General features: G+C 35.2%; 2 protein-coding genes and 1 long non-coding RNA gene across 4 annotated transcripts; 1 reads left to right on the top strand and 2 right to left on the bottom strand.

The window, feature by feature from the left end:
* Nucleotides 1-5,132: 5,132 nt before the first annotated feature.
* LOC114367934 (protein EMSY-LIKE 1-like) lies at nucleotides 5,133-12,312 on the top strand. 2 transcript variants are annotated; one of them, XM_028325201.1, is made up of 10 exons: nucleotides 5,329-5,465; nucleotides 7,286-7,479; nucleotides 7,579-7,688; nucleotides 7,790-7,910; nucleotides 8,110-8,334; nucleotides 8,776-8,844; nucleotides 10,799-11,044; nucleotides 11,135-11,203; nucleotides 11,310-11,373; nucleotides 11,917-12,312. In XM_028325201.1, the coding sequence occupies exons 2-10, from the start codon at nucleotides 7,393-7,395 to the stop codon at nucleotides 11,964-11,966; spliced, it is 1,041 nt and encodes a 346-aa protein (XP_028181002.1). In that variant the 5' UTR covers nucleotides 5,329-5,465; nucleotides 7,286-7,392; the 3' UTR covers nucleotides 11,967-12,312. The 2 variants fall into 2 exon arrangements, with proteins under 2 accessions (XP_028181001.1, XP_028181002.1); XM_028325200.1 differs by lacking the exon at nucleotides 8,776-8,844 and having other exon boundaries at nucleotides 5,133-5,465.
* LOC114367935 lies at nucleotides 11,740-15,201 on the bottom strand. Its single transcript, XR_003657283.1, has 2 exons — nucleotides 14,924-15,201; nucleotides 11,740-12,236 (listed from the first exon to the last, which is right to left on the bottom strand). It is a non-coding gene; the product is annotated as an uncharacterized LOC114367935 (long non-coding RNA).
* A 1,895-nt stretch (nucleotides 15,202-17,096) lies between these two features.
* LOC114368066 lies at nucleotides 17,097-18,692 on the bottom strand. The gene has a single exon (XM_028325415.1). It carries the CDS (start codon nucleotides 18,394-18,396, stop codon nucleotides 17,404-17,406), a length of 993 nt encoding a protein of 330 aa, XP_028181216.1. The 5' UTR covers nucleotides 18,397-18,692; the 3' UTR covers nucleotides 17,097-17,403.
* Nucleotides 18,693-19,198: the final 506 nt, after the last annotated feature.

Below are 19,198 nucleotides of genomic sequence, written 5' to 3'. Positions count from 1 at the left end.
CTGATTCCTTGACATAATGTTAGACATCATGTGCAGCAACTCCAGCTTTCCTTCATTGTCTAAGTGCTTATGTTTTAACAAAATTTTAGCCAATCTTTTAAAACTAAGTAAAGCTAAGCACTAACAGAAAAGTAGTGTGAAAACAAGTGCCAAAACTAGAGGTTTCTTGAGTTTTTTTTTACTCTACTCTAGAGTCATTCTAGGTTTCTCTTTGAGTCCTAGCTTGCTTTTATGTGCTCTTCATTGCTTTAATTGTTGAATAATCCTTGAATATTTGTCTTTTTAAAACTCTATTGGTTTAGCTTTCTTTTTATTTTTTGGTCTTTGGTTATTGCTTGTCTCTTTGTTTCCTTGTTTGTGAGTTGCCATATAGGGAATTGGAAAGGAGGATTGCTGTCATCAATTGAAGAATTTAAGTCAAGAAACAAGGGGCCAACCACCTTAAGAGCTATTGGACTAAGAATTACTCCAAATTGAGTAAAACAACAAAGAGAGAACAGCCACCAAAATTGAGGACTTTTTTTTGTAATTTTGTAATTGGCACATTTTAGGCAATCTTCCCTTAGGATAGTGAGTGTTTGTTGGGAACCTTAAATGTGGTCATCCGAACACTCTTAGGATCCACCTAGTTTACATTTCTTGCACTTTAATTTCTTGCTTATCTTCATAGCTTGTTGTCTTTACTAGTCACACCTAGTTTATCTTGTTATTGCATAATACTTTCTTCTTGCTTATCATGCTTATCTTGAGTTCTTTTGAACCCTAGTTTTTATCTTTTGCAAACCCCAGCAAGAAAGAACTACAACTTACGAACCAACATGAGTCATCATTCATCTAGTGTTAATGGTGAGGATACTAGTCATAAGGACCCTCTATCTAGAATCTTAGATAAGTTGAGTTCCCTCGAGTTATGGAAAGAAAAACTAGAATGAAAAGAAAAATGAAAAGAGAGGGTAGAAATAAATCAAGATGAGTGGGAACAAATAAGGGAAGAAGAAAGAAGGAAAATACTAAAAGAGTTAAGAAAAGATAAACATGCCTCCTATAGTAGTCATGACTCTTGCAAGAGCCTAAGTGAAGAACTTCGTAACTATTATGAAGGAAGGCATAGGTCACATCTTAGACCTCACTCCCATAGGAGATAAAAGGAAAGAAAGCCTCAAGAGGCTAACATTAACCTCCCATACTTCCAAGGGAAGGACAATGTAGAGGCTTACTTAGATTGGGAAATAAGGGTAGAGCAACAACTTAAAAAAAAGTCTACTTCAAAAATCTTATGGCTCTCACTCTTATCCAAAGAAAGACCAAGTTCAAGGAATCTTAGGGGCAGCACCTTCTAAGCCCAAAGATGATAAGGGGAAGACAATAGAAAAACAACCCCCTAAGACTAGTATGCAAGAGAAGACTAGCTCTATAAAGTGCTTTAAATGTCTTAGAAGAGGACATATTAATTCTCAATACCCCACCAAGAAAACCATGATTATGAGGGGTCAAGACATTTATAGTAGCCAAGATGAAGCTTCTACTTCACCTTCCTCTAGTGAAAGTGAAGAAGCAAAAGGGAAAGAATCTAGTGAGGAAATCTACCCCCCAAAAAAAGGACAACCTTTAATGATTAAGGAGGAGTGTAAGGAGGTAAGTGTCTTCTCCAAGAGGTTAGCTAAGAAGGAAAGTCATTTTGCAATAAAGACAAACATTAAAAAAACTTCCCTTCTTAGACGACCTCCACATCTTCTCCTTTGTAAAAAGACACTTGTTAGCACTGTCACATCTCTTGGGCTTGAGGTTATTCCTCGAGTAAATGAGTTGTTAGATGAGGGTTTGGTTAGTAAGAGCTTAAATCCTTGTGCTTTGTTGGTGCCCAAAATAGGTATTATTAGGCACTAAATCCCTAAAATAGGTGATATGATGAATGTGTTGAGTGGTGCAACCCTCTTTTGTAAAATCACTCATGCACCCAACATCTTCATGATTCGTGTACATAGGGACTCATTAGGTAGGTTTGTTCTTATTTTTGGTTTCAATACAAACATAGGTGCTCATATGGGACACCTTAGGTTTATCGTACTTTTTTGTAGGAATAATCAACATGAAAATACAGAAAAAAATGTATGTTTTATTGCATTACTTTTCTTAATATTTTAAATAGTGATCAAGGGGTTCCCATGGACCCTAAGATAATAAAGGTCATTTCTGAGTGGCCCACTCCACCAAGTATAAGGGAAATCTGGGGCTTCCATGACTTGACAAACTTTTACAAAATCCAAGTGTAGAGGCTCTAACTTCCAAGCCTAAAATGACCCTCGAAACGACTAAATTGGCCCAAGATTATTTTTGTCAAAGTTGTAGCCCTTTTCCTTAGCTTTTTATGGACTACTCATATGCTCCATTTGGAATTCTATAGTGTCCTATAGGCCCTACACAAAACAAATAGGTCAAGTAAGCATAAAATCCAAAAATAAGCAACAATTATCAATTAAGTCCAATTATTTGCCTATGAGGAAAAATGAGTTAAGGTGAGAAAATAAGAGTCAAAGAGAGGTCAAATAAGCTATAAACAATAAAAAAACACTAAACTAATAATGTTCTTCAACAATTTTAAAAGCAAGTTTAAAATTGGAAAAAAATGTGTTTTATTCAATCAATAATTTATTGAACACTGATTTTTCTTACAAGTATTGATTGGACACTTTTTTTTTTCTAATACACATACTTATCATATTAAATATAGATTCCTCTAAACCATTTATTTTGTCAGTGAGATCTCAACTGTTCATATGGCTTATGAGAGAACAGTTGATCATATATTATAAATAGTAGTAAGGGTTTATATGAAACTCAACACCTTTGGCAGATATTCACCATATTGCTAGGGAATATGGAGAGTGTATTTGTTTCTTGTGTATTGTGATGTTGAAATAATTTCATCATATGAAATAATGTCCTTGTGATCCTAAAGTTGTTAGAATAAGTAAGGGCTTGTCATTCAATGCTTTAAGGAAAAAAATTATGGACATCATCGAAGATAGAAAAATTTTACTTGATCTTTTTTATCGTCAACCTGTTTATGTAGGCAATGGTTGTGTTGAATACAAGTGTATGGAGCTAAAGCAAGACAATGATGAAGGAAATTTGTTTTTCATTTTTTGGGAATTTAGTAGCAAAGGTCCAATTGAGTTGAATGCAACATTTGATCGATCTCCAAATGAAATCCTTGCCCTGATGCATAAACCAAGGAAGCCAAGATCTCCTAATGAGATCATTGCTCTAATGTGTGATCAATCTTTGTAGTCATGTATTCACTCTATCATAATTGTACACTACTTTTTTTTTAAGAAAAGTTTGTATTAGTGTTTCTTAGATGTTAAAATTTGTTTTACGAATCAAATGAAGAGGTTCTTATTGTTACATTACTATGATCAATTGCCCCTAACACCCTTCTTAGTAGCCTTCTTCCTAGGTCTCTCTATAATGACTAAACCCTCCTGCAACAATTGCAAACCTTATTGTATCATGACTTGTGACCTCTAATATAACCTCTACATACATCCTAACACCCAAGTGCAAGCCCAATGACACTCAGGTGGCACAACATCATCTTATGAAACCATATGGTGTTGCCATCTCAATGGCTTCCATTTAGTAGTAAGCAAGTCCCCATCAATGTAATCATTTGGCATATAATACTAACTTGCATAAGAGACATGGTCATAGAGGTACGCCAATGTGGCTACTCCCCATGTTTACTCATGGCATCCAACTAGGCTGTTGATCGAGGTAGGCAACATAACATTGTGTATCCAATTGTGTTTTTCAAAATTATCCTTTCTTATCTCTCTATTTGTAGTGTATTTGATTTTCCTCTTTTTTTAAACTTCGATATCGTGATTTAGGGTTTAGGGTTGTAGAAAGGGAAGAAAAGGAGAATATGGGCAAAAGAGATAGAGGGCATGGGGAAGAGGGGATGAGAATAAGGACGGGTGAAGAATTTTCAAATGGAGGCAAAATGATCTTTTTGCAACTAGGTACGGGTCAATACAAATATTGGTAGCAGCTAATGGTAAGTCCCAACTATTTATTGACCTCATTAAAACAAAACATGCTTAGGGTTTAAGGTCATAGAAGGGGAAGAAAAGGAGAATAGGGACAAAAGAGATAGAGGGCATGGGGAAGAGGGAACGAGAATAAGGACGGGCGAAGAATTTTCAAATGGAGAATAGCAGCTAATGGTAAGTACCAACTATTTACTGACCTCATTAAAACAAAACATTTTGTTCAATCAATTATTGAGCGTTCATGGACTACACATATATTCCCTCTATTCCTAATTGTCAAATCACTTTTAAAAATTTGTTTGTCCTCTTTTATAACACCCTTTTATAATTAAAAATGCATTAATTATTTATTTCCTATATACTCTTAATTATTTTCTCTCCAAATTTTAATGAAAAACAATTAAGTGGATACAAATATAAGAAATAGTTAATTTTAAAATGATAGTATAAATAATTACCACAAGTTTTAAAAAATTAACAAAATAATGGAGTACAACAAATTTTGTAATGATAGGAATTGTAAAAAATACAAATTTCAAGTAACAAAAATTAAGGACACCCTTTCTCCCACACACTTCTTATAAAATATCAATTACACATGAATTAAAATCAGATCGCAAAACATGGAAGGGGATCACAAAATGACAAAAGGAATATGCGTAAAGACATAATTGCCCAATGCACATTATTTTCAATTTTTTTCTATCATGGAGTACACATTATTTTCAATTTTTTCTATTATTTTATAAAATCAGCTATGTATGAGACCACATGCTATTGTTTCACCTCTCATACCCAGAGCTTATCTGAAGGTCCACTCAATTTTCGCAGAGTGAAACACCTACTTTGCTTTCCCATGCTAGAAGGAATCTTAGAAGTAAGACATGTCTCACTGCTCATTGAACATTTAAAAATCATACACAAAAAAGATTTCACATTGACAATAACATTTGAAACGTGTTCATGTAAAGATACGAATTTATCCTTATCAATTTTATTGGCTTGACAAATTATATCACTTACCATATTTACAATTTTCCATCCTTTTCTCTATAAATAAATTATGAAAAGGTACAATACCCACCCAACTTCTTCTCCCCATCGTTGCATCGGTTCCCTTGAACCAAACCAAAACGGCAAAACCAAATCTATTTCTCTGTTCACATTTTGTGTCGACTCGACTCGACTCTTCTATTTAATACTCGTACGAGGTACAAACAACACAACACCTTCTGACTCTGTCCCTTTCTCTCTCTCAAACTAAAAACTAAAACCCATTTTCTTCTCCAAAACCTTCGACTTTCTTTTCTCTAACCGAAACGCGCTTCGCAGCACTTCTTCTCCACTCTCTCACATCTCTGACCCATTGCGCTATATTTACGCACTGTGTCAAATTCCCCCATAAAACCGGTGAGTCCCGTTGCCCTTTCTCCTCGTACTACATCGAAATAACGTTCTAGGGTTTTCTTTTTTCTCATCACTTAGAACCTGTCGGATATGTTGTGCGAAAATAAAAGATTGTTTTTTTTTTGTTATTTTATTTAGCGATTCTGAAATTGTTGTGGACGAGAGGGGGTCAATAGTTTCTCAATTGGTCGTTGTTTTATGTTGAAGATAATTTGTTTTTTTGGGACTTTACTGAAATTGGGTACTGTGACATTGATGTACGCAATGTGCAGCTAGGGTTTTAGTTTAGCCCCTTCTTTTGCTTGCATTGGCACTTTCAGAAGATGAAACAAAATTCTATTAGAGGGTGCGTGGATTTTTCTGCTGGTTTGTGTATAATTGTTAATGTCAATTATGTGTATAGATTTGTGATGATAGTTATCCAAATAGGCTGGTATTGAGTATGTAATTAATAATTGGTAAATGTACGAAGATAGAACATGGTAGCGTGTATTACTGTGGACAAATTGTTAGTGAGGTCAGTTTTTGGTGGTGTGGGGATACTGAGAATGTGCTAGTTGGTGGTGAAGGGACAAAACTTGAACTAAGTGTGCAATCAATAGGAATTATTTGCTTGGTATTTACATGAATTCATGAAATTGGAATTTGCTAGCATAGGTTATGGAAGGGAAATTCTTAGTGGGATCGTTTTTTTGTTGGTGGCATGTAGTGTGTGTGCTAATTGATCAAGGAAGTTGATAAGGAGGCATTTGTTTCAAGTTATAAAATTGTATTCCTGGGAATTATATTATATTCCTAGAAATGTTATGCCTGGGAATATTATTCTCATGAACATGTTTGGTTGTCTTTTGGAATTTTATAGAATAAAATAAAATTTGTTTGATTAAAAAATGAAAAAATAAAAGTGAAATAAGTAATGTGAAGAAAGAAGTGGGGATAGGTAGTTATTGTAGAGAATAACTTCCATTTCCACGGGAATGCAAGATCCCTCCTCTTAGCATGTGAATAAGAAGTAACAGAAGCACTTAGCATGGGAACTAGAAGTAACAGAAACATGTACTTCATATTCTTGGGAATCAACTATTCTTGGAAATATTTTTACAAAATTTTTAGCAAACATGGGAATGTGATATTCCCAAGTTCACATTCCCAGGAATCTTTCTTGATAACTTGAAACAACTACTCCTAAATATAAAATGAAGGTTATGTTCGGCTAACTTGCCATTGGGTATCATTCCTATATGTTTTAATTGAGATACTGCAGGGTACTAGAAGTTTCAAACTGCAAATTGCAAACCTAATGCATGATACTTCTAAAGATATTTTCCAGAACTTTGTGCTTGGATCATATTTTTATCTTTTGAACTCCGCCCCATCAAAAAATTTTCATTGTAAAGTAGTTGGTGTGTGAACTTTGAATGCATTGAAGCCTGCTCAAATTTTCTGGCAGTAATTTTCATATGCTTGTAAATTGAATCATACTTTTAGACAATATGCTTTGTCAAAACTTGGAAATCCAGTATCAATCATTTTAGAGTTTCTCAAATTGTTAAATAAACTTGAAAGTGAAAATGAAATAGATTGAACGGAGGAAGGTGGGAAAGATAATTGATTGTGCATGACCATTGACAAAATTGTAAAAGAACATTTAATAAGTGAAGAGTCCTCTGTTTCTAGAACCAAGAAATAATTTGTGTAATCAGCATTCACTTATAAAATCTTCTCTTCCAATGCGCAAATCAATATCTTTAACAAAACTTGAACTTGGAAACATGTCATTGTTGCTTCTTATATTAAGTTCCTTTTGCATAAAATGATTTCAGGTATTGATTCTCCCTCAGATCAAAATAGAGTTCTGAGAGGTAGCAGTGTTACTGGCAATGAAAAATCTTCTGTAGCTTCTATTCCGCACTCGAAATTGCATTGTGACATGGAGGCTCAAATTCATCTACTTGAACAGGAAGCTTACTCTGCTGTCTTGCGTGCTTTCAAAGCTCAGTCCGATGCTCTTACTTGGGTATATATATCTTTAGTTCCCTCTATGTATTTTTTTGTTATCTTTGTATTTTCCAGTGTTGAAGATTTACCTCCTTATTTTATTTTATATATTCATCAGGAGAAGGAAGGTTTGATAACTGAGCTTAGAAAAGAGTTGAGGGTTTCAGATGATGAACACAGAGAGCTTCTTACCAGGGTTAACTCTGATGAAATAATTCACCGCATTAGGTATTGAACTATTTGAATAGTTGCAATAGTGTAGAAAAAATTATTTCGGCAGTTTTTCTGCTTCTACCCTTACAAAGTTATGTAATGAAAAATGCCGTCAGGGAGTGGAGACAAACTGGCTGTTACCAACCTGCAAGGCGCAGCACATCTCAGCCTGGTCATGACATTTTACCTAGTCCAACTGTTTCAGCTTCCCGAAAAAAGCAGAAGACATCCCATTCGGTACTCTTATATACTATGTGATGACTTTAACAGCACATTTTTGTGTTCATATTCAGTGCTTCAATTGTAGGTGGTGCTTTAGGATCCAGAGGTCAAAATCCATAATTGCATTGCACTTAAATTTTTTACTTGAGTTGTACAAAATGAAAGATATATTGATGTCCATTTGATTTTTAATTTCCACCAATTTTGGTACCAGGGTCAATCATTGCCTGCTTTATCTTCAGTGAAGTCTGTACAGTATACTTCTGCTGGACCTACTGGCGGCAGGCATTTTGCAAATCGCAGTTCTAGTGCTCTTGCGTCTAATGTGCCTGCTGAAGCAGCTGCCTTTGATCCATTGATTGGGAAGAAAGTTTGGACTAGGTGGCCTGAAGATAACCACTTCTATGAGGCTGTTGTAACTGATTACAACCCTGCTGATGTATGTTTAGATCTTAAAATAGCTCTTAGAATCTTTGATTATCACATTTATATTTTACCAGGGTAAAACCTTTCAATGCTCCCTGTACCGATTGTCTTTTGATGTTTAGGGTGACTTGTGTAGACAAGTCTACTTTTTTTTCACATTAAGATGCCTTTTCCTTTAGGGGTTTGGTTTCCCATCATGCACAGATTACAGAAAATGAAAAGTATGCAAAAAAATCTTAGTTATTTCATTTAGGATAAATGTGTTTCTCTTTAATGCCTGTAACCTCTTCAAGTATATGTAATAAGTATTCAATATGTCATCCAGATGGAAATAAAAAGGCATAAATGTGATTAGGGCCTAAACTTGGAAGAGCTTGGCAGCACTATATTGATTTTTTCTTAAATAACTTCTCAAACAAAAAAAAATTATCCAATTTTTTGGATTGTGTTGCAGGGCCGGCATGCTTTGGTTTATGATATTAATAAAGTAAATGAGACTTGGGAATGGGTTGATCTCAAAGAGGTATATGTTTTCCTATGCTGTGCTGCATATATCAGAGCAGTAATTAATTAGGTTTCAATCTTTGAACAGCTATATTGAGTTGAAGCACTAGTAAAAAATATGTTAATGGAAAGATTAATATCAAATAATATGAAATGACTAAAAAATGTAACACTTTTAAAGATGGCAACAATAGATAGCAGATGATTTTTGGGTCACTAGCACCACCTTCCTTTAAAATGAATTTAGAAGCCAAGTTTTATATGTGTCTTAGTACCAATTGGACACTGAGAATATATAAAAAGGGTAGCAGAAAGATGAACAGAATTTGCAGCTGCAGTCCCTCATAAAAAGCAGTTTGAATCCTTCTATCAAATTATGTTATTATGGTCTAACACTGAAACTATTTCATTCATCCATTTTCCTACTATTGGCATTTGGCTCCTTTTATCTTGTCTTGGTACCCTGGCCAAAACATCATACTCCAATAGCATATCTTTTTGGTGTTGTTTAACATGCACCTTCTCTGTTCTATCTCAGCTGTTAGATGAGGGTGATATCTACATAAGTGTAAAAAGGTATATATAATCAATGATTATAAGAGCTTCTGAATCCATGCTCTGGCTTTGAAGGGTGCATTGTAGAAGCCATCACCTATCTTCTCTGATCTTGTGTTTATTTAGTACCAATTTAGAGTCACATGGATCATTTTCCTTCCTTGTTTGTGCCACATTATCTTATATGCAAAGTGTAAACTCATTCTTCACTTGCTTACAACATTGTTTCGAGAAATAAAGGAACACAGCTTGAACCAAGATTGTGGTAGGTGAAGTATACAACTTCATCCATTAGTGATTTTGATTGGTCAGATTAGCAGTTAGGTTAGTCAGTCAAAGAAATACAAGGGGTTATGTTAGAAAGAAGGGGAATGGGCCAGAAATTGATTAGGCCCATTAAGGGTGGTGGGTTTATGCTAGCAGATCAGTTGCTGTGTATGAATAGAAAGAGGGGTTGAGAAGGGTTTTATCTTGTCATTTGAGAGAGAATTGGGGGCCTTTGGGCATTGGAAGGTGCAGACCCTCGAAGTTCACTAAGTAGGCACTGTATTGAGGGGAGAAATCCTCTATTCTTTCTAACAAGATACCAGGTTTCTTTCGGATTTGAACAAAACAACAAAAGAAACATGCTAACATCAGGTTAGAATATTGTAATTCTTTATTTGAGAAAATTTGGGGGGTATTGAGGATTTTTTTTATTAGTTGAAAAGCTTTCTAACATTAAGAAAATATTTCATGATCTAACATAGCTTAAGATTTAGGATTTTTTATTTATTATAATAATTCCTGTGGTTGTGCTGTTTCGAATCTTTCTTAACATGATTATTGACTAATTTTAGTTTAGGAACTGCTGCACCATTATTTATGTCATTTTCAGACTAGCAATGCGTGTCTTCATATTTATAACTTTCTCATAATTTCTATTGATCATAATCAAGTTGAAGCCATTTCCAGATATCTTTTAATATCTTCGTTTAACATGGGAGCCTATTTGTTTTATGGCTTTCTGCATTATCAGTGACAGGCGTGTAGTGTTACTTGTAATTCGAATTTTGGGGACTTGTGTGTAGCTGCTCCCCCTTTCCTCACCCAGTTGTCACATGTCCTAAAACTGATGCAAGCAGTACGGATTGTATATTTTGAATTAGGTTGTTGACTGGTTCATGATCTCAGAGGATTACAATATACACCCTCATGCACTCTGAATATGTAAGCTTTTGGGCAAAATAAATCTTGTTTCTTGTTATGCTACAAGTTGCTAGTTTAAATAAGGTAAAATAAATGCAAATGCTCTGACTATCTCTATCCCAAAGGAAATTATGCAACAACAAAGTAGGTAGAATTTGTCATGATGATGATCTTTCATATTTTATGGATAATACTTTCATATTTTATGGATAATATGCCGGTAATTACAGATCTCACCTGAGGATATAAGATGGGAAGGCGAAGATCCTGGTGTACTCCATCGAGGTGGACATGGTGGGCAAGGTCGTGGAGGTAGGAAATTCTTTGGCCATGGTGGCGATTCTTTAGGTGCAGGAAGAGGGAGAGGTCATCCCAGGTTTCAGGCCAGACAAGAATTTCTTCCACCTCAAAATGGTATTGGAAGGCGAGTTTTGGATGACATTGAGTTGCTGAACACAGATTCACTAGTTAAGGAGGTAGTATGATATGCCTAAGCAACCTTGGAGAGACCAAAAGAAAAACAAGAATATTTTTTTAATTTTCTTATAATGTTGATGTTGTAACAGGTAGAAAGGATTTTTGCTTCAAGTCCTCCAGATTCAATGGAGCTTGAGAAGGCAAAGCAAATGCTGAAAGTGAGTTCTCCAACCAATCAACCATGCTTCATACTTTTCCTATCTTCAACCTTCATGCTCCATGGTTATTGTTCATACTCTAATTATTGCTTGAATTGGTGTATAGGAGCATGAGCAAGCACTTGTTGACGCCATTGCAAGGATTGCAGATGCATCTGATGGTGAAAGTGGTAATAGTTAGCCGTCTACATAATCATGCTGCATACTGTTGTATATTAAAAGTCCTATTTTTTTTTCGCTTAGGTCAGATAAAATAAGCCTTTTTGTAATTGAATAAGATTAACATTTTATTATACTAACGTCCACAACAAATTTAAGCAATTCTCTAACTGGGGGAAACCATTTATGCTTTTGTTCATTTTGGATCAGAACTGTGAGGAACTTTTATACCAAGGGGAGATGTAATAACGAGAGTGAATAGGGGACTTTTATTTTAGCTAATGTTTGGATTAAGCTTAAGCTTATTTTGAGAAATAAATGGCTTATTTTAGTTCATTACGAGAATTTTTGGAATAAAAAGCAATTATTTCTCATAATCGGTTGCAAAGCAAGTGCTGAGTGCATATTTGATAATCAATAATTGATGTACATTATCTTTTAGTATTAGAATTGTTTTGCACAATTGGTGCATCACCACACTATACGTTTGATATTAAGCACAATCAAATACAAGTTCTGTAATGGTATAACTATTTATTGTTCCTTATTTACAGATGGAGAACAGCCGTTCTTGCAGCATGGTCAATTAATGGAAAGGGGATGAGAGCACAGGAACCAACTGCATGTTGGAGGAAATCTGTCTTTGGAGCTGAAGTCTCATGGGAGTCCAATTTTGGTTGAATTCATAGTCCACCTATATGCACTTGTAGGATCCAACAGCAGCAAATGGCCGAGATGGTCTTCTTACTGATGCATTTTGTCATTTATTTCTTTCCCTTCCTGACTGTTGCCACATGTGCGAGTTTTGTGCTCAGTGACGATTTTGAATATAGAGCTTCAATATATCACTTGTCGGGCACATCAATTTTTTAGTCTGCATGTAAAATACCATAAATTAATTTATTTTTACCAATGGAAACTCAACGAAAAATGAAAACAAATGGGTTGATGCTTTTTCTTTTTTTTAATTTGTCTTTTTAACATGACTTTTTAACAAATACTGTCAACGTCCCAAACCATTCCTGCAGCACAGCATTGAAAGAGTGTAAGCATCTACCCAAAGGGGGTTTGGCCTAGTGGAAGTCTACTAGGTCCGCAAGACTTGAGAGTGTCCAGGTATACACTACAAGGAGGTCCCAGGACTGTGAAGTTCAAAACTTCAAAGTTTTACATTATCAAAAAAACAAAAGTGTAAGCATCTTAATGGAAGTAAAGAATGCACGAGTCCAATCATCAGGTGTGCCGTGTGCAAGAACCCTCCATCTCAAAATATAAATAAGCTTAAAATTGGATTGACAATAATTAGTGCTTATAGACATTGTACTAGTGGCATAATCATTTAAGGTACAAGGGTATTCCTAAACCCAAACTATAATGTCCAGTATTTGATGAGTCAGATTATGTACCTTCTCCCACCAGAAGCATTGTACCATTATATTCAATGGTTCAAAATTAATTTTTCCATCAAAATCAGTTGTTGTATGTTTCAATGTAGAATTTGTACTGAAATTAATTTGGTTCAAAATTAATTTTTCCATCAAAATTATCAATTATGTTCAAAAATTCAAAGGCAATTTTACCAAGTTATTTTCACAAATGGATACTCATGGTTTTGATAACTTAGAACTGCAACGCGTTTTCACATTAAAAAGTCTCAAGTTACTGGTTTGTTAGTGTGATTGATATTTTGTAAATCATCGAAAAAGCTTACAAAATCTTTGGGGAATAAATTTTAAAGGAATTAAAATGTGGCTAACTTTTATGCCATTAAATTCCGCTGTCCCTATGGATGTAAACAATTCTCATAAAAGCAAACAATTTACAGTATATACTTAAACTAACATGATTGTGACTCAAATTAGCAAAGCTACTAACCAAAGGAAGACTCTGTAAACCACCAAGAGTCAGACACATTGGATGCCATCAGTTTCCATAAGGATGAGTGACATTAAAGTCTAATCCCTATACCCATAGCTAATACTGCAACTAAGATTCTACATTCTATAAAAATGCTAAATCCTATTTGCCTTTTCAATCTTCCTTCCTATTTAGTAAGATTCTACATTCTATAGAAATGCTAAATCCTATTTGCCTTTTCAATCTTCCTTCCTATTTAGCTATTTGGAAGGATTGTAATTCTGGTTTTGTTATTTAGTTTAATATTTCTCCACTTCCTACCTTCCCCGAAAATAACAACAATATAAAAAGATAACTATGTTCACCGAAACACAAGAATCAGTCCTACTCCTGCATAAGGCAACGAAGCCTCCCATAAGAATCCCTAATTTCCACGTAAATCCCTCTCAACAGCAGTTCAAAGACTCTAGGCTGGGATCTTGTACTTAAAACAAAGACTAGAAATTTAGTTACTCCCAGAGTAAGAAATTTCTTGTTCTCTGCCTAGAATGTGTACTCCTTAATTATGTCAATAAAAAAAACTAGTTACAGGGATAGCTCATACAGATGAGATAGAGTAAGGGATTTCGTTTGCTCCAAAAGTACTAGATTTTCTCAAAGAAAAACAGCACTTGGAAGAGTTTGATCTATATCATCAAACAGCGAGATTGCAAATTAGTAATTGATTGATTACCTTGCCATTGCTACAGGGAGAAGTTATCAAATGGACATGATGGATTCTCAGGAACCTGAGACTGTCGAAAAGGTATACAAAGTAGACACTTTAAAATTGTAACAGTGGCAAAAATCATTATACTCAGTTTGATGAAGTTGATTCTAAATCTAAAGGATTATCAGTCTGTTTGTTCTTATGTTTGAAATGCTCAAACTGACGTTGGATCCAATTTAACAAGACACAAGCTTCTGAAGTGCTTTGAAAGTTGTGAGTTGTGACAACAACAAACCAAACACCGTATATCATACTATCAAAGGACACAATTTAGGTGCAATGTCATTGCTCATAGTGTTATTCTTTAATTAATTAGAATTTTATCTTAGCAACCAATAATAAAGGTATACGTACAATTAAACTTAATACAAATTATTGAGGTGAAACTACATTTTATTTATTTTGATCCTCAGTATAATCCAAGTTGATCTGGATGAACTCATTCAACAGAGCAAAGCTCTTCTGGTGCTTTTTTTTTTTCTTTTTTCATTCTCATTACTTAAATCCTGTACCTTATTTAAGTAAAACCAAAACTTCTTATCACTTGGACCAATGCTAGGTGAAATTATGTAAGTTAAACTATTCATTTGGACCTGTAGTTGTTCCTACTTTTAAGTTTTAATCACTATACAAGAAAACTATAAGTAAAAACACATCTCACCTAAATTTTGTGCATTATTATACACTCATAATTAGTCATTTTTATGTATTAACCATTCCAAATTCAATCAATCATGTTTCCCCAACGAATTACCGAGCTAGTAATATAATTAAAGGAAGAAAAACAAAAACAAAATAAATCTACTGTCGTCATGAACCATGTGCATGATATGCACAATCATAAACCACCTACAAGAAATAGAACAAATCATAAAAAGTTTCAATCTTTCAACTTCAACTTACGTTATCGTTATCAAGAGGCTTTGAGAAGGTACCTGAAAAAAATTGAGCAATTTCAAGAGATCTGCGTTGAACTGCGTTCAATGGAATTCGTCTCGAAACGACGTCTATCCGATGCGCGTTTTGCTTTGTTCAAAACTTCGGGGATCCTTCGCTGAAGAGATTTCAGGTTTTGGTTGATACTGATAAATATGTAGGAACGTTTTGTTTGTTGTGAGGTTGAAGATGGGTATAAATGGAAAATGCCGAAACAGTATCATTCGCGTGGGCCCCACAGAGTCATCATTCGCGACGTTATGTATTTGGATTCGAATGCGGGAGAAACTGACATTATTATTTAATTGAACACAGCTATAGAATTAATTGATGGCAATAATAATCGATACTAAACCAGTTACCTATCCTTCCCTTATTAAATAATTCATGTGTTAATTAGGGAACAAGAATGGATTAGATTGTTTGTTTCGAACCTATAGTCCAACCCTGACAGATTCAAGCAAAATCATTTTTATTTGTTAAATAAGTTTTCTTTAGTTAAAAATGTTATATTTCAAGTTATTTAAAAAGTTTTAGTCTAATAGATTAATCTATTAAAATAAATATGGATACTGTTTTTTTTAGCTCATCATGCTATTGATGTTAAACCTAACTTCATCTATTTAACTATTTATAATATATGCAATAAAATAAAATAAGTTTTTAATGAGTAGAAATAAAAATGAGAAATTTTCTTTTTTACTTTATTTTGTGAGGGAAAATGTGGATTAAGAGAAATAAATATACGTATAAAAATATTTTTTTTTCTTCTATGCAGAGAAAAAGTCAAAGACAAATCAATGATAAAAATGATAGAATATTTTTTTAATGAATTTCACAAAAAAAGAAAAAAAAAAGAAAGAAAGAAAGAAACCTCCTGCGATAAAGAGAATATATTTTTGTAATGTCCATACAATTTTTTCTCCTTGCTAAATTCTATCATGTATCAAAAAGTGTAATCACAATTTTCTAATAAATCTGACAATTCCTATCATTAATTTTCTTATTTTTACCTAAACAAGCATAGCATTTTAGTCTTCACGAGAATATACAACCAAAAATATTAGTAGATTATGCTCACTAGTCACTACCTATATTTTATCGTATAAAAAAATTATGATAAAGATTCAAGTTTATTCAAATCACAGCCAAATTCATTTCCTCTTTCCAATATTGTATTATCAATGATTGGGCCATTTCTTCCGTCAAATCTGGCTCATCTGAAGCAATTAGCTGGCGTGAACAGTGCGAAAATTTAATTTTCAAATAAGAAATCTGACAGTAACACCAAATTGGATTTCAATAATTGATTGAATTCCCTCCCAAACCAAAAAAACTATAAGAAACATGAAGAAATTCAATCTCTTCAACGAGTATGTGAGCATCATCAGCTGAATTTTGAAAATCCATTTCCCTCCCAATTCCCAAACAAAAAATCTGTAACAAACATGAAGAATCTCAATCAATCTCTTCAACGCATATCTGACCATTAGCATCAGAAGCTGGAAAAGTTGAAAACAACCAAAAACACAGTTCGCAATGAAATTCGATAATTTTGTCAATTCCCAGAATTGAATTTCAATAGTTCAATTCCCTCCCAAACCAAAAATCTCTAGTTTTTTGAACAAGGAAAAAATGAAATTTATTCAAAAAAGCCAAACACAGGTACAGGTTGTACCACGAGGCCATCAACCAAAGAAATTACAAGATATGACATAAGCAGATCTTACAAAAGAAAAATAACCTCACCAATAAATCTGAAACTGAGTTTCTGTCCCTCATATATACGTATCGGAACAAATAATCGATGCCTCAGTTACAAATAATCTCTAGTAAACTCAATCTCTTACATCTTACAGACTTCATCGAATATCTGAAAATAAGCATCAATATCTAAAAAGTCGAAAACAACATACTGAAAACCCAGTTAGCAGTGTCTGAAACACATCAATTTTGTCAATGCACGTATTTAAGTGTCATTTCCATGATTCAGTTATAATCAAGCACCATTGCCACCCATCAATCTCACATTTGGTTAAAAGATGCTTCTACCCTAGCTTTGTAATCATCTTGCAATGTTGGACTGACTAACATAAATGAATTCTAATAACAAATATATAAATAAATAGTCAAAATGAATGAGCTCTTTTTCCAATCAAAATTTGAAACACCAAACCAAATTTTCATCACCTACTGATAACATATTTGCATTTCAAGCATGGCAATAACAATTGACACCAATTTGATTCTGATTTCGTACCAACTACTAAAAACCTCAAATTTTCTTATTTTCATGATCCTCCGTTCAAAGCTTCAAAATTGAATTGAATACAAGAACAAGCAGCCTTGACGAACCAACCTAATGAACCTATATATCATCATTATCATAATATATATAACACTACACAAGAAAATTTCGCAGCATCAAAACTGAAACTAAAATTGCAACAGAGAAAAACACAATTCTACAGATTCAAATTCAAGCACTACTACCACCAGCTGCTCCCATTAATGCTTTCTTCAATTCCTCACTCGCTTCAGCCTCCGTCGATTTCCCGGGAAAATTACCGTAATCCGACGTCGTTTTCCTATCGTTCTTTTTAGGGTTTTTCCCCAAAATCGAGCCTCCGCTTCGGCCGCCGACAATTTCTCGCCGGAGATCTTCCACGGCGTTCCTAAGCAACCCGTTCTCCGCCTGCAGAACCTCCATCTGCCGCTTCACCGCAAAGCACGCCTCCGCCACGTCAGCACTAGCCGGAACCCTCGGTTTCTCTCCGGCGTCCCCCTTCCCCTTCTTCGAATCTCCGCACTCCATCATGTGCTCCACGCCGATCTTATCCATTACGAGAAACGGAATCTTCTGAAACGCGTTGTTCCCCTTGAACTCCGCCGGAATCCTAACTCCCCACCGGAACTTCACGGCAGCACGTCCCCGCACCGGCAGAGTCGTCCGCGCAGCCACCTCCATGCCGGAGAACATCGAGGCGCCGGAGTCAAGAATCGAAACCTTGGCCGATTCCATCAACGGCGTTTCAGCATTATTCCCATTCTCAACGGCGTCGTTTTGCGTGTTAAAAGACCCAAACCCTTTCCCATCAAAAATCGAAGACTGCGTCTTCTTGAAAGTAAAGTCGCCGAAGCGGGGTTTGAAGTGAAGCATAAACAACGGGGTACCGGTTGTACCGGGAAGGTTAAACTCGCAGCTCATGAGCATGGAGCTCTTGAGAGGGGAACCGAAGGGTCCGGTTCCCGTTTTCACTATGAAGGAAAAAGGGTTCTTTGAGTCGTTGGGTCGATACGCAACTTTGAGAGAAGGACCCGATTCGAAGAAGGTAGAAAGGTTGAGAGTGAGTTCTTTGGATTCGCCAGCGACTATGCCGGATTGGAAGGGCATGCCGAGGATGCCGAGTGGGACTTTTGCTCTCAAGAGGGGTTTTTGCTGTTCCTCGCGGAACTTCAAAGAGGCTTTCATTCTGGGTTTTAGTGCAATTAGGATTTGGGAACCCTAGGTTTTGGTTTTGCAAGTTGGATTGGGATTGTGAATGGTTTTATAGAGGGAAAGTGGATGAATGTCTGCAGAACTCTGAAGAGATTGGAGGAAATTTTGGGATACTTGGCGGAGATTCTGCCAAAATTACTCACTGTTGAGGGGAGAGAAGCTGCAGAGAAGAGAAGAAGAGACTGTCGAGTGTAGGGGCTATTACTTCCTGCACCTCCCAAGTTGTTTCTTGCACCACCTTTATGGTTTCCAGGAAATCAGTCAGAAGGAGGAAGCAACTTGAAAGTGTAGGAAGAGCCCTAACATGGTTATGGTTGTAAGAGAAGGATTAGGCCTTTGGATTGATGTAAGGGTCTTGTGAATGGGCACCTTGATTGCCAAGTTAGCTCCCTTTCTTGACATTAAATTTGTTATTATCAATTATATCATTTTAGTCATGTTTCTACATCCTTAACAGAAGCATGTTTCTCTACCCTAGAAGATTCGAAGACCTTGATGTCATCAAAATTTGGTTGCTTTTATCCCTCGATATTCGCAGAACTCTTTTCCATGTGTTCTATCATGCCAAATCCATGCACCACCATTCACCATCGTGATTAAGATGAAAGAACCAAGAGGTCAATCTATTATAACATTATTTATAAGCACTTTTATTATGTGTACTCTTTTTACATTCCATTTAATTGAATTTTGTTTTAGGAAATATATCGGCTAGGCCATGTATCCACAATACGTCTCGACCCTCAACATATGCGGATGACGAGAACCATTCAGC

Source organism: Glycine soja, chromosome 9 (assembly GCF_004193775.1).
Source record: "Glycine soja cultivar W05 chromosome 9, ASM419377v2, whole genome shotgun sequence".
Lineage (NCBI taxonomy): Eukaryota > Viridiplantae > Streptophyta > Magnoliopsida > Fabales > Fabaceae > Glycine > Glycine soja.
The sequence above is the reverse complement of the archived record's forward strand: the minus strand, read 5'-3'. Positions and strand labels throughout refer to the sequence as shown.

Coding starts and splice junctions, on each gene's coding strand:
- LOC114367934 (XM_028325201.1), top strand. CDS start 7,393: ATGGAGGCTCAAATTCATCTACTTGAACAGGAAGCTTACTCTGCTGTC. Junction 7,480..7,578: donor AGTCCGATGCTCTTACTTGG/GTATATATATCT, acceptor TATATTCATCAG/GAGAAGGAAGGTTTGATAAC. Junction 7,689..7,789: donor GAAATAATTCACCGCATTAG/GTATTGAACTAT, acceptor AAATGCCGTCAG/GGAGTGGAGACAAACTGGCT.
- LOC114368066 (XM_028325415.1), bottom strand. CDS start 18,396: ATGAAAGCCTCTTTGAAGTTCCGCGAGGAACAGCAAAAACCCCTCTTG.